Here is a 15,901-nt window from a genome sequence, read left to right on the forward strand (position 1 = left end):
AAATGGATGAAATAGATTAGTTTTCCTCACCCATCTACACACTATTATCACATAATGACAAAATTAAAACATGTTTAACCATTTTTGTTTTTGTAAATGTATTGAAAATGATATACAGAAATGTCCAAAAACTCAAGTGTGAATACCTATGTAAATGAGATAAATCAGAGTTTTGCACATCTGGATTGTACAATATTTGCCCATTATTCTCCGTCAAGTTGATTGTTGATCATTGCTAGACATTTTCAAGTCTTGCCGTAGATTTAAGCTAATTTAAGTTAAAGGCCACATAGGAACATACAATGTTTTGTCTTTGTAAGCAACTCCAGTGTATATTTGACCTTTCTGCAGTCAGCCAATGGCACACTCCCTCAACTTCAGACATCGGTGGCATTGTGTCATGACTAAACTGCATATTATAGAGTGGGTTTTTACTGTCCCCAGCACAAGGTGCACCTTTGTAATGAATGACCGACCATGCTGTTTAATTAGCTTCTTGATATATCTGTCAGGTGGATGGATTATCTTGGCAAAGGGGGCGGCAAGCAGTCGAGAGGTCAGAGCGTTGGGCCTGTAACCGAAAGATCGAATCCCCGAGCTGACAAGGTAAAAATCTGTCGTTCTCCCCCCTGAACAAGGCAGTTAAACCCACTGTTCCCAGGTAGGCTGTCATTGTAAATAAGAATGTGTTCTTAACTGACTTGCCTAGTTAAATAAAGGTTAAATAAAATAAAAAAGGAGAAATGCTCACTAACAGGGATAAAAAAAAAATTGTGCACAACATTTGAGAGAAAAACGTTTTTTTTTGCGAATGGAAAATTTCTGAGATCTTTTATTTCAACTCTTGGAACCAACACTTTTACATTTTGCGTTTAGATTTTTGTTCAGTGTTAATAAAAATGAGCAAAACAGGTCCGAAAACTAACTGAAATTAAACTGAATTAAAAATTGTAAAAAAGGAATCACATAAAAACTAATGATATCTTTGTCTCTCATACATCACACCCCCTCTCTCCTTTCTGCCCCCCCCCCAAAAAACCACAGTAGTCAATCGCTTTAGGATAAATAATTTACTGCTGTTACATCATCAATATGTGTCTCAGTCACCAGGGAGAAATAAGAAGCAATACCCCTCTCCGTTCCCTCCTCCCTTCCACTTCCAAAAATACACACCAAAAAAAACAACAACAGTCCATATTTAATATTGCTTATACAACCTAAAAATCCCTTGGCTAGCACAGCAGTATAGCCTAAACCAGGGGGAACCTCTTACACACTAAGACACACACACCACACACACACTTACACAATAACACACACCAATATGATTATATGGAAACATGTTAATAAGTGTCCCAAGTGTATAGTGTCATGCAGACCTTATATCTACTGAGACCCTATCGGATCACATATAGATCCCTGTAGATCTACTATAACCATCCCAGACCTTATATCTACTGAGACCCTATCGGATCACATATAGATCCCTGTAGATCTACTATAACCATCCCAGACCTTATATCTACTGAGACCCTATCGGATCACATATAGATCCCTGTAGATCTACTATAACCATCCCAGACCTTATATCTACTGAGACCCTATCGGATCACATATAGATTCCTGTAGATCTACTATAACCATCCCAGACCTTATATCTACTGAGACCCTATCAGATCACATATAGATTCCTGTAGATCTACTATAACCATCCCAGACCTTATATCTACTGAGACCCTATCGGATCACATATAGATTCCTGTAGATCTACTATAACCATCCCAGACCTTATATCTACTGAGACCCTATCGGATCACATATAGATTCCTGCAGACCTTATATCCACTGAGACCCTATCGGATAACATATAGATTCCCTGTAGACCTTCTATAACCATCCCAGACCTTCTATAACCATCCCAGACCTTCTATAACCATCCCATACCTTCTATTACCATCCCAGACCTTCTATTACCATCCCAGACCTTCTATTACCATCCCAGACCTTCTATAACCATCCCAGACCTTCTATTACCATCCCAGACCTTCTATTACCATCCCAGACCTTCTATTACCATCCCAGACCTTATATTACCATCCCAGACCGTAGTCCTTCCGATGGGCATTCCATGTATTTTGGTGGAATGGCAAGGCGATGATGTGTAGACTTCTCTCCAAGTCATACGGGCGTTACGTTACGTCCTTTTACGCTGGCAGTCCAATTCTTATCTTTTAATTGGCAAAATATCAATTAGGTGGCAAAAGATCAGAACTGGGCTGCCTGTGTAAACGTAGCCAGAGGACTTCTGAAAGACACCCGTCATAGAGACGAATGTTCAGGTGTCCACAATGGATCGTGGCGGACAGGTAGGTGTGACAGAAAGGACAGAACACCTCAGGTGAGACAGAACACACACACACAGCCCCCCTCAGGTGAGACAGAACACACACACACACCCCTCAGGTAAGACAGAACACACACACACATACCAGGTAAGACAGAACACACACACACGCCAGGTGAGACAGAACACACACACACACACACACACACACCTCAGGTGAGACAGAACACACACACACACACACACACCTCAGGTGAGACAGAACACACACACACACCTCAGGTGAGACAGAACACACACACACACCTCAGATGAGACAGAACACACACACACACCTCAGATGAGACAGAACACACACACACACCTCAGATGAGACAGAACACACACACACACCTCAGGTGAGACAGAACACACACACACACCTCAGGTGAGACAGAACACACACACCTCAGGTGGGACAGAACACACACACACACCCCTCAGGTGAGACAGAACACACAGGCCGCTTCCCAAATGGCTCATAGGTCTCTGTTGTAAAGTAGTGCACTATAAAGGGAATAAGGTGTTATTTGGGATGTTGTGATATATAGGTCATATCTAAAGGTACTGTACTACTGTATCCAGGCAGGGACAAGGTTACACTGGGATGTTGTGATATATAGGTCATATCTAAAGGTACTGTACTACTGTATCCAGGCAGGGACAAGGTTACACTGGGATGTTGTGATATATAGGTCATATCTAAAGGTACTGTACTACTGTATCCAGGCAGGGACAAGGTTACACTGGGATGTTGTGATATATAGGTCATATCTAAAGGTACTGTACTACTGTATCCAGGCAGGGACAAGGTTACACTGGGATGTTGTGATATAATGAAGAGGAAGAATGAGAGACACCACTGTCTTCTGTCCTGTCCAAACTAACACCTCACCTGTCCTGTCCAAACTAACACCTCACCTGCCCTGTCCAAACTAACACCTCACCTGCCCTGTCCAAGCTAACACCTCACCTGCCCTGTCCAAACTAACACCTCACCTGCCCTGTCCAAACTAACACCTCACCTGTCCTGTCCAAACTAACACCTCACCTGTCCTGTCCAAACTAACAACTCACCTGCCCTGTCCAAACTAACACCTCACCTGTCCTGTCCAAACTAACACCTCACCTGCCCTGTCCAAACTAACACCTCACCTGCCCTGTCCACCTGCCCTGTCCAAACTAACACCTCACCTGTCCTGTCCAAACTAACACCTCACCTGCCCTGTCCAAACTAACACCTCACCTGCCCTGTCCAAACTAACACCTCACCTGCCCTGTCCAAACTAACACCTCACCTGTCCTGTCCAAACTAACACCTCACCTGTCCTGTCCAAACTAACACCTCACCTGTCCTGTCCAAACTAACACCTCACCTGCCCTGTCCAAACTAACACCTCACCTGTCCTGTCCAAACTAACACCTCACCTGTCCTGTCCAAACTAACACCTCACCTGTATCAGAGGTTGCCCATCCATCCTACAGCTGTCTTCTCTAATATGGACATCAACTGTGTTATAAGATATTTGTGTTTTTATTGGCTGATAAAGTCCTGTAATGAGATAACAAGCAACCTGCAGGAACAGAAAACTACTTGGTTTTGGATATCTGAGTGGATCGAGAGGCTTTGAGCCTTGAGGAGAACCAGAAAGTGAAGACTCACTATATAATTTTTGTTATCTGTAACAGGTGAAGGGGGAGAGACATGGGAATCATTTAACAGGTGAGGGGGAGAGACATGGGAATCATTTAACAGGTGAGGGGGAGAGACATGGGAATCATTTAACAGGTGAGGGGGAGAGACATGGGAATCATTTAACAGGTGAGGGGGAGAGAGGGGAGAGAGACATGGGAATCATTTAACAGGTGAGGGGAGAGAGAGGGGAGAGAGACATAGGAATCATTTAACAGGTGAGGGGGAGAGAGGGGAGAGACATGGGAATCATTTAACAGGTGAGGGGGAGAGGGGAGAGACATGGGAATCATTTAACAGGTGAAGGGGGAGAGAGGGGAGAGACATGGGAATCATTTAACAGGTGAAGGGAGGGGAGAGAGGGGGAGAGACATGGGAATCATTTAACAGGTGAGGGGGAGAGAGACATGGGAATCATTTAACAGGTGAGGGGGAGAGGGGAGAGACATGGGAATCATTTAACAGGTGAGGGGAGAGAGGGGGAGAGAGACATGGGAATCATTTAACAGGTGAAGGAGGGAGAGAGGGGGAGAGACATGGGAATCATTTAACAGGTGAGGGGGAGAGAGGGGAGAGAGACATGGGAATCATTTAACAGGTGAGGGGGAGAGAGGGGGAGAGACATGGGAATCATTTAACAGGTGAAGGGAGGGAGAGGGGAGAGACATGGGAATCATTTAACAGGTGAAGGGGGAGAGACATGGGAATCATTTAACAGGTGAAGGGGGAGAGAGGGGAGAGACATGGGAATCATTTAACAGGTGAAGGGGGAGAGAGGGGGAGAGACATGGAATCATTTAACAGGTGAAGGGGGGAGAGACATGGGAATCATTTAACAGGTGAAGGGAGGGGAGAGAGGGGGAGAGACATGGGAATCATTTAACAGGTGAAGGGGGAGAGAGGGAGACATGGGAATCATTTAACAGGTGAAGGGGAGAGGGGGGAGACATGGGAATCATTTAACAGGTGAAGGGGGGAGAGAGGGGGAGAGACATGGGAATCATTTAACAGGTGAAGGGGGAGAGAGGGGAGAGACATGGGAATCATTTAACAGGTGAAGGGGGAGAGAGGGGAGAGACATGGGAATCATTTAACAGGTGAAGGGGGAGAGAGGGGGGGAGACATGGGAATCATTTAACAGGTGAAGGGAGGGGAGAGAGGGGGAGAGACATGGGAGTTATCTGGGGAGCTGTCGGATTAACACGGCTTGTGGAGTAGAAGTGACTGTTCCTGTTTTCTGGCCTGGTGATCAATATGGAGAGTTTCTAAGCTGTCAGGGGGCAAAGTGAGTGGTAGTGTGTGTGAGTGTGTGTGTGTGTGTGTGTGTGTACCTGTATGCTCTGTGTGAGAGATTGCACCAGGGGTCTCTCAGGTGTGTGTTCAATGTGGTTTCTGTTGTCCGAGCCGTGTGTGTGTGTGGTGTTAAGATGCAGTAGGCTTCTTGCTGTAGTCCTCCACTCCAGTGATGGTGTCCGAGCCGTGTGTGTGTGTGTGGTGTTAAGATGCAGTAGGCTTCTTGCTGTAGTCCTCCACTCCAGTGATGGTGTCCGAGCCGTGTGTGTGTGTGTGTGTGTGTGGTGTTAAGATGCAGTAGGCTTCTTGCTGTAGTCCTCCACTCCAGTGATGGTGGCCTTGCAGAAGAAACAGTCCTTGTTGTTCATCAGGTGCTGATTTATACAGGCTCTGGGGGGGCAGACAGACAGAGAGAGAGACAGAGAGACAGACAGACGAGAGAGAGACAGAGAAGAAGGTTACAGTCGTGTGTGTGTGTGTGTGTGTGTGAGAGAGAGAGAGTGTGTGAGAGAGAGAGAGAGTGAGAGAGATACAGAGGGTGTGCGTGTGAGAGAGAGAGCGAGAGAGAGAGGGTGTGTGAGAGCAAGAGAGAGAGGGTGTGAGAGAGCGAGAGAGAGGGTGTGTGAGAGAGCGAGAGAGAGAGAGGGTGTGTGAGAGAGCGAGAGAGAGAGAGAGGGTGTGTGAGAGAGCGAGAGAGAGAGAGGGTGTGTGTGAGAGAGCGAGAGAGAGAGAGGTGTGTGAGAGAGCGAGAGAGAGAGAGAGGGTGTGTGAGAGAGCGAGAGAGAGAGAGGGTGTGTGAGAGAGCGAGAGGGTGTGTGTGAGAGAGCGAGAGAGTGTGTGTGAGAGAGCGAGAGAGAGAGAGGGTGTGTGAGAGAGCGAGAGAGAGAGGGTGTGTGAGAGAGCGAGAGAGAGAGAGGGTGTGTGTGAGAGAGCGAGAGAGAGAGAGGGTGTGTGTGAGAGAGCGAGAGAGAGAGAGGGTGTGTGTGAGAGAGCGAGAGAGAGAGAGGGTGTGTGTGAGAGAGCGAGAGAGAGAGAGGGTGTGTGTGAGAGAGAGAGAGGGTGTGTGTGAGAGAGCGAGAGGGTGTGTGTGAGAGAGCGAGAGGGTGTGTGTGAGAGAGCGAGAGGGTGTGTGTGAGAGAGCGAGCGAGAGAGAGAGGGTGTGTGTGAGAGAGCGAGCGAGAGAGAGAGAGGGTGTGTGAGAGAGCGAGAGAGAGAGGGTGTGTGAGAGAGCGAGAGAGAGAGGGTGTGTGAGAGAGAGGGTGTGTGAGAGAGCGAGGGTGTGTGAGAGAGCGAGGGTGTGTGAGAGAGCGAGGGTGTGTGAGAGAGCGAGGGTGTGTGAGAGAGCGAGGGTGTGTGAGAGAGAGAGAGAGAGAGGTGTGTGTGTGTGAGAGAGCGAGAGAGAGAGGGTGGTGTGTGTGTGTGAGAGAGGGTGTGTGTGTGTGATAAATTATCTGTGGGGGGACAGAGACTCATATTTGGTACTTCTCAATCATATCTGGGGTAGCAGACGCTCAAGGACAGAATCCATATTTTTCTGTCGTCCGAATAGATGAATCAACGCAAGGTGACAGGATTCTCAAGGAAGCAGAAGTTAAATTGTGAAATATATAATGTACCAATTATATGAATGTTTTCCTGCCAATCCTACCCTTGGTAAACGCTCTCCTTTCAGTACCCATAAACCAATGGGAATATTTAATAATGCAATTAATATATGTCATATAATTTCACATTTCTATACATAATGAATACATAATATACTATTAAGATTTAAAAATCTGTTTAGATATACAACCGGTGCTGGAGAACTGAGAACTAGTCAAATGGGTTTAATATAGCGAGATGGCAACCGGTGCTGGAGAACTGAGAACTAGTCAAATGGGTTTAATATAGCGAGATGGCAACCGGTGCTGGAGAACTGAGAACTAGTCAAATGGGTTTAATATAGCGAGATGGCAACCGGTGCTGGAGAACTGAGAACTAGTCAAATGGGTTTAATATAGCGAGATGGCAACCGGTGCTGGAGAACTGAGAACTAGTCAAATGGGTTTAATATAGCGAGATGGCAACCGGTGCTGGAGAACTGAGAACTAGTCAAATGGGTTTAATATAGCGAGATGGCAACCGGTGCTGGAGAACTGAGAACTAGTCAAATGGGTTTAATATAGCGAGATGGCAACCGGTGCTGGAGAACTGAGAACTAGTCAAATGGGTTTAATATAGCGAGATGGCTCTACGGCTGTGAACACGTCGCCGGAAGGTCTATCGACATTTCAGCAATTAAACATTCATGCCATTCACATCACACATTCCATTACGTCCCCGCAGTTAAGTGAAGACATGAGAGGCATTTGAGATGAAGAGAACTCTGTCATCACATGATAATGATGATAATGCCTGTAAATAACAGAGCAGAAAGTGCTGTGTGTACGTATTGGATGGAGGAGGGGAGGGGGGACATGAACGGTTGTTGTTGACATGATTTTGGGGATACAAAAAATGTTTTTATAAAAACAAAAAAATTGTTTTTGCCAAATGGCCTAAGGCATTGAGAACAAATTATATTTTACAATAAAGTCCTAGTTGGTCAAAAGGTGAAATATCAGACAAAAAAAAGGACAATATATATTTTAAAAATACAAGGCTGATGATGGTAACTTACTTGCAGGACTTGTGAGAACAGGGTTTGAAGACAGCAGAGATGGAGTGTGCATAGCAGATAGGACACAGGTCTTCCTCACTGGTGGGCTGGGGGGAGAGTGACAGTTAGATAGAGATAGAAGACTAACAGCCTACACATTTTGCACTGTAAGTGTACAGTACTATGTCCGCTCTACTGGTGTCCCCCAGGGCTAGGTGCTAGGTCTGCTATACTGGTGTCCCCCAGGGCTAGGTCCTCTCTACTGGTGTCCCCCAGGGATAGGTGCTAGGTCCTCTCTACTAGTGTCCCACAGGGCTAGGTGCTAGGTCTGCTCTACTGGTGTCCCCCAGGGCTAGGTGCTAGGTCCGCTCTACTGGTGTCCCCCAGGGCTAGGTGCTAGGTCCTCTCTACTGGTGTCCCCCAGGGCTAGGTACTAGGTCCTCTCTACTGGTGTCCCCCAGGGCTAGGTACTAGGTCCTCTCTACTGGTGTCCCCCAGAGCTAGGTACTAGGTCATCTCTACTGGTGTCCCCCAGGGCTAGGTACTAGGTCATCTCTACTGGTGTCCCCCAGGGCTAGGTACTAGGTCATCTCTACTGGTGTCCCTCAGGACTAGGTACTAGGTTCTCTCTACTGGTGTCCCTCAGGGCTAGGTGCTAGGTCCGCTCTACTGGTGTCCCCCAGGGCTAGGTGCTAGGTCCGCTCTACTGGTGTCCCTCGGGGCTAGGTGCTAGGTCATCTCTACTGGTGTCCCTCAGGGCTAGGTGCTAGGTCATCTCTACTGGTGTCCCTCAGGGCTAGGTGCTAGGTCCTCTACTGGTGTCCCCCACGGCTAGGTGCTAGGTCCTCTCTACTGGTGTCCCCCAGAGCTAGGTACTAGGTCATCTCTACTGGTGTCCCTCAGGGCTAGGTGCTAGGTCCTCTCTCAACTCTCTCCTTTCGGCATATGTGACCACAACTCCATTTTGCTCCTCCATTCCCATAGGCAGAAACTCAAAAAGATGTAGCCGTGCTAAGGACTATTCAACACTGGTCTGACCAATCGGAATCCACGCTTCAAGATTGTTTTGATCAAGCGGACTGGGATATGTTCCGGGAAGCCTCTGGGAATATCAATGTATACACTGATTCGGTCAGTGAGTTTATAAGGAAGTGTATAGGAGATGTTGTACCCACTGTGACTATTAAAACCTACCCTAACAGGAACCGTGGATAGATGACAGAATTCGCACAAAACTGAAAGGGCGAACCACTGCATTTAACCCCGAAAATGTGACTGGGAATGTGGCCGAATACAAAACAGTGTAGTTATTCCCTCCGTAAGGCAATCAAACTTTCAGTACAAAATTTCAGTACAAAGTAGAGTCGCAATTCAACGGCTCAGACACACCTTTGAGGACAATACAGTGCCCTCTACCAAGGAATGTGGCCTCTCCTTCTCTGTGGCCGACGTGAGTAAGACATTTAAACGTGTTAACTCTCGCAAGGCTGCCGTCCCAGACAGCATCCCTAGCCGCGTCCCCAGAGCATGCGCAGACCAGCTGGCTGGTGAGTTTACGGACATATTCAATCTCTCCCTATCCCAGTCCGCTGTCCCCACATGCTTCAAGATGGCCGCCAAGAGTGTGCAAAGCTGTCATCAAGGCAAAGGGTGGCTACTTTGAAGTGGTTACTACATGATTCCATATGATGTTATTTCATAGTTTTGATGTCTTCACTACTATTGTACAATGCAGAAAATAGTAAAAAAAAAAAAAAAAAACCCTTGAATGAGTCGGTGTGTCCAAACTTCTGACTGGTACTGTACATCTAAATGACATGTTGAAAACAACAGCATGGTCACACATAGGTACTTTCTAGCCAAAGGCAACAACTACCAAGGACAATAAATCTACCACCACTGCATAACTAGGAATACCTAGGCTATATAATGTCACGGCAGACTAATATGTATAGAGGAAGGCTTGAGGTGATATTGGAATAAACATCCATATAATTACTATGGACCGTAATAACCTGATTTATTTATGAGGGAGGATGGGGAGGGGAGGGAAGAAGAGGGAAGAGGAGGGAAGAGGGAGGCCAGGCTGAAGAAAAGAAATGGTAAAGAAAACCACTATTTGACAGTGTGCCAGACAGCGTGCCAGACAGCGCTAAGGTAGTTGTGTCCAGGACTTGAACTGGACCGATAAGTCTTTGTATTTAGATCCATATTCATTATATTTTAGATCCGATATGCTAAAAGAGATGCCAGACTCAATTAGGTCAAAACGTTTGAAGTGCCGTTACTCTGAACTAGTGAGGATTAGCCCAACTCAAGCATTGATCGTTTCCGTAACGACACACTGTTCGTTCCTTATAAAAGTTGCACCATTGAGAGCATCATGACATCACCGATTGGTACTTCGACTGCAAGGCACCCGACCGCAAAGCGTTACACTGGGTGTTGAGCACGGCCCAGTACATCACTGGGTGGTGAGCACGGCCCAGTACATCACTGGGTGTTGAGCACGGCCCAGTAGATCACTGGGTGTTGAGCACGGCCCAGTACATCACTGGGTGTTGAGCACGGCCCAGTACATCACTGGGTGTTGAGCACGGCCCAGTACATCACTGGGTGGTGAGCACGGCCCAGTACATCACTGGGTGGTGAGCACGGCCCAGTACATCACTGGGTGGTGAGCACGGCCCAGTACATCACTGGGTGTTGAGCACGGCCCAGTACATCACTGGGTGTTGAGCACGGCCCAGTACATCACTGGGTGTTGAGCACGGCCCAGTACATCACTGGGTGGTGAGCACGGCCCAGTACATCACTGGGTGGTGAGCACGGCCCAGTAGATCACTGGGTGTTGAGCACGGCCCAGTACATCACTGGGTGTTGAGCACGGCCCAGTACATCACTGGGTGTTGAGCACGGCCCAGTACATCACTGGGTGTTGAGCACGGCCCAGTACATCACTGGGTGGTGAGCACGGCCCAGTACATCACTGGGTGGTGAGCACGGCCCAGTACATCACTGGGTGGTGAGCACGGCCCAGTACATCACTGGGTGGTGAGCACGGCCCAGTACATCACTGGGTGGTGAGCACGGCCCAGTACATCACTGGGTGTTGAGCACGGCCCAGTACATCACTGGGTGGTGAGTACGGCCCAGTACATCACTGGGTGGTGAGCACGGCCCAGTACATCACTGGGTGTTGAGCACGGCCCAGTACATCACTGGGTGTTGAGCACGGCCCAGTACATCACTGGGTGGTGAGCACGGCCCAGTACATCACTGGGTGGTGAGCACGGCCCAGTACATCACTGGGTGGTGAGCACGGCCCAGTACATCACTGGGTGGTGAGTACGGCCCAGTACATCACTGGGTGGTGAGCACGGCCCAGTACATCACTGGGTGGTGAGTACGGCCCAGTACATCACTGGGGCCGAGCTCCCTTCAATCCAGGACCTCTATACCAGGCGATGTCAGAGGAAAGCCCTGAAAATTGTCAAAGACTCCAGCCACCCAAGTCATATACTGTTTACCCTGCTACTTAACAGCAAGCAGTAGCAGTGCACCAAGTCTGGAACCAGAACAGCTTCTACCCCCAAGCTTCAAGACTGCTAAATAGCCAATCAAATGGCTACCTGGACATAGACCCTTTTTGACACCAACTCTCCTGCAGTGACAACACAAACAAACACAGTGCCTTCGGAAAGTATTCAGACCCCTTGACTTTTTACACATTTTGTTAGGTTACAGCCTTATTATAAAATGGATTACATCTACACAAAATACCCTATAATTGAAAAATGACTGTACTGTGTGAATGTTATTGTACTGTACTCTGTGAATGTTATTGTACTGTGTGAATGTTATTGTACTGTGTGAATGTTATTGTACTGTGCTCTGTGAATGTTATTGTACTGTGCTCTGTGAATGTTATTGTACTGTGTGAATGTTATTGTACTGTGCTCTGTGAATGTTATTGTACTGTGTGAATGAAATTGATTACATTTCCCCCTCATCAATCTACACACAATGTACCCCATATAGACAAAGCTAAAACAATACAATAATACATTTTTGCAACATCGTTGTTTTTTACATATACATAAGTATTCAGACCCTTTACTCAGTACTTTGTTTCAGTGTATTTGGCAGTGATTACAGCCTTGTCTTCTTGGGTACGATGCTACAAGCTTGGCACATCTATATTTGGGGAGTTTCTCCCATTCTTCTCTGGAGATCTTCTCAAGCTCTGTCAGGTTGGATGGGGAGCGTGGCTGCACAACTATTTTCAGGTCTCTCCAGAGATGTTCGATCGGGTTCAAGTCCGGGCTCTGGCTGGGCCACTCAAGGACATTCAGTCTTGTCTCGAAGCCACTCCTGCGTTGTCTTGACTGTGTGCTTAGGGTCGTTGTCCTGTTGGAAGGTGAACCTTCACCCCAGTCTGAGGTCCTGAGAGCTCTGCAGCAGGTTTTCATCAAGGATCTCTCTGTACTTTGCTCTGTTCATCTTTCCCTCGATCCTGACTAGTCTCCTAGTCCCTGCCACTGGAAAACATCCCCACAGCATAATACTGCCACTACTATGCTTCACCGTAGGGTTGGTGCCAGGTTTCCTCCAGAATTGACACTTGGCATTCTCTCTCTGTGCGCCTCTCTCTCTCTTGCTCTCATATAAATTAAATGTCAATTTAAGGGGATTGATTGACATGGGAAACATAATGTTTACATTGCCAAAGCAAGTGAAATAGATAACGTGACAAACACAAAAAGAAACAGAAAACATCACAAAAGTTCCAAAAGATGAAAGACACTTCAAATGTCATATGTCTATATACAGTTAAATTACAAAAGGGAAAAGAAACAAATATAGGTTGTATTTACAATGGTGTTTGTTCTTCAATGGTTGTCCTTTTCTTGTAGCAACAGGTCACAATCTTACTGAGCTAATCAAATCATCCTTGCAATGTTTCTTCAACTTGGAGTCAATACTTTGTTGAATCAATCCCTAGACAACAGCAAAGGACCTTGTGAAGATGCTGGAGGAAACGGGTATAAAAGTATCTATATCCACAGTAAAACAAGTCCTATATCGACATAACCTGAAAGGCAGCCCAGCAAGGAAGAAGCCACTGCTCCAAAACAGACATAAAACATCCCGACTACAGTTTGCAACTGCACATGGGGACAAAGATCGTACTTTTAGGAGAAATGTCCTCTGGTCTGATGAAACAAAAATACAACTTTTTGTTCATAATGACCATCGTTATGTTTGGAGGAAAAAGGGGGATGCTTGCAAGCTGAAGAACACCATCCCAACAGTGAAGCACGGGGGTGGCAGAATCATGTTGTGGGGGTGCTTTGCTGCAGGAGGGACTGGTGCAATTCACAAAATATGTGGATATATTGAAGCAACATCTCAAGACATCAGTTAAAGCTTGGTCGCAAATGGGTCTTCCAAACGGACAATGACCCAAAGTTGTGGCAAAATGGCTTAAGGACAACAAAGTCAAGGTATTGGAATGGCCATCACAAAGCCCTGACCTCAATCCTATAGAAAATGTGTGGGCAGAACTGAAAAAGCTTGTGCGAGCAAGGAGGCCTAAAAACCTGACTCAGTTCCACCAGCTCTGTCAGGAGGAATGGGCCAAAATTCACCCCACTTATTGTTGGAAACGTGTGTATGGCTACCTGAAACGTTTGACCCAAGTTAAACAATTTAAAGGCAATGATACCAAATACTACTTGAGTGTATGTATGCATTGGTTTCCAATGCATCGTAAAGAAGGGTACCTACTGTACAACCATTCAGATAATTATATCACCCTGCTGGTCATCTATGAATGTTTGAACATCTTGAAGAACAATCTGGCCTTAATGTCCATGTACTCTTATCGTCTCCACCGGCACAGCCAGAACGGACTGGACACCCCTCTGAGTTTTTCACTAACCACCATGCTTCTACCTCTGCATTGCTTGCTCTTTGGGTTTTCAGGCTGGGTTTCTGTACAGCACTTTGTGACATCAGCTGATGTAAAATAAAAAGGCTTCATAAATTTGATTCGATATAGATGGGTAATAAAAAGCCTAAATTAAAAGCAGACATTTAATATCCCTTCGAGCGAAGTAAAAAATGAAGTTATTAAATGCACTTTGGATGGTGCATCAATACACCCAGACATTACAAAGATACAGGTGTCCTTCCTAACTCAGTTGCCAGAGAGGAAGGAAACCACTTAGGGATTTCACCATGAGGCCAATGGTGAGTTTAAAACAGTTATAGACTAATGGCTGTGATGGGAGAAAACTGAGGATGGATCAACAACATTGTAGTTACTCCACAATACTAACCTAAATGACTCAGTGCCTGTACAGAATACAAATATTCTAAAACATATTCACACAGTACAATAACATTCACACAGTACAATAACATATTCACACAGTACAATAACATTCACACAGAACAGTAACATTCACACAGAACAGTAACATTCACACAGAACAGTAACATTCACACAGAACAGTAACATTCACACAGTACAATAACATATTCACACAGTACAATAACATTCACACAGTACAATAACATTCACACAGTACAATAACATTCACACAGTACAGTAACATTCACACAGTACAATAACATTCACACAGTACAGTAACATTCACACAGTACAATAACATTCACACAGTACAGTAACATTCACACAGTACAGTAACATTCACACAGTACAGTAACATTCACACAGTACAGTAACATTCACCTTGAAGGTTCCATCTTGTAGGCAGGGTGCTTGGAACAGGCTCAGCGTTTGAGAATGTAAATGTTATTGACACCACCCCCCCCGTGGAGTTCAGAGGTTTCCTCCACCCCCCTGTGGAGTTCAGAGGTTTCCTCCACCCCCTGTGGAGTTCAGAGGTTTCCTTCACCCCCCTGTGGAGTTCAGAGGCCCCCCTGTGGAGTTCAGAGGTTTCCTCCACCCCCCCCGTGGAGTTCAGAGGTCCCCCTGTGGAGTTCAGAGGTTTCCTCCACCCCCTGTGGAGTTCAGAGGTCCCCCCTGTGGAGTTCAGAGGTCCCCGTGGAGTTCAGAGGTCCCCCTGTGGAGTTCAGAGGTTTCCTCCACCCCCTGTGGAGTTCAGAGGTCCCCCCTGTGGAGTTCAGAGGTCCCCCCCTGTACACAGTATACATACAACACCTACAGAGCACAGCAGATTATAACTGTATAGGTGTAGGTATGTACACAGTATACATACAACACCTACAGAGCACAGCAGATTATAACTGTATAGGTGTAGGTATGTACACAGTATACATACAACACCTACAGAGCACAGCAGAGGCAGAGATATGATTCAGAGGGCTTAGTGGTGAAGAGGTGTGTGTGTGTTTAGAGGTATACGCTGCGGAGGCAGAGATATGATTCAGAGGGCTTAGTGGTGAAGAGGTGTGTGTGTGTTTAGAGGTATACGCTGCGGAGGCAGAGATATGATTCAGAGGGCTTAGTGGTGAAGAGGTGTGTGTGTGTTTAGAGTTATACGCTGCGGAGGCAGAGATATGATTCAGAGGGCTTAGTGGTGAAGAGGTGTGTGTGTGTTTAGAGGTATACGCTGCGGAGGCAGAGATATGATTCAGAGGGCTTAGTGGTGAAGAGGTGTGTGTGTGTTTAGAGGTAGCTTAACAGAACACCTCCCATCCAATTTTGTTGGGAGTGGCTCTATGCGATAGATATTCCTCCCTCCCTTCCTCCTCTCCAGTCAAGTCAGAGGATACGTCCCAAAAATGGCACCCTATTCCCAATCTAGTGCGCTAAATCGTCCCATAGGGCTATTGGCCAAATTAGGGCACGATAATAGGGAATATAGAGTGACATTTGGGACGCAGACAGAATGTGCTG

The 15,901-nt window shown here is 46.5% G+C and overlaps 1 protein-coding gene and 1 long non-coding RNA gene across 3 annotated transcripts in view; both read right to left on the reverse strand.

Annotated features, from left to right (window-relative positions):
• Positions 1-1,055: 1,055 nt before the first annotated feature.
• Positions 1,056-4,142, reverse strand: LOC135561921 (uncharacterized). 2 transcript variants are annotated; one of them, XR_010459801.1, is made up of 2 exons: positions 3,552-4,142; positions 1,056-3,486 (listed from the first exon to the last, which is right to left on the reverse strand). It is a non-coding gene; the product is annotated as an uncharacterized LOC135561921 (long non-coding RNA). The 2 variants fall into 2 exon arrangements; XR_010459800.1 differs by having other exon boundaries at positions 1,056-3,512.
• A 1,009-nt stretch (positions 4,143-5,151) lies between these two features.
• LOC115131901 (E3 ubiquitin-protein ligase RNF123) overlaps positions 5,152-15,901 on the reverse strand; it is a 296,244-nt gene continuing 285,494 nt past the window's right edge. The window contains exons 38-39 of the mRNA XM_065004357.1: positions 8,032-8,117; positions 5,152-5,759 (exon numbers count right to left, since the gene is read on the reverse strand). Of these exons, the coding sequence (XP_064860429.1) occupies positions 5,657-5,759; positions 8,032-8,117 (189 nt within the window). The 3' untranslated portion in view covers positions 5,152-5,656. The remainder of the gene's footprint in view (positions 5,760-8,031; positions 8,118-15,901) is intronic.

Source organism: Oncorhynchus nerka, linkage group LG2 (assembly GCF_034236695.1).
Source record: "Oncorhynchus nerka isolate Pitt River linkage group LG2, Oner_Uvic_2.0, whole genome shotgun sequence".
NCBI classification, from domain to species: Eukaryota; Metazoa; Chordata; class Actinopteri; order Salmoniformes; family Salmonidae; genus Oncorhynchus; species Oncorhynchus nerka.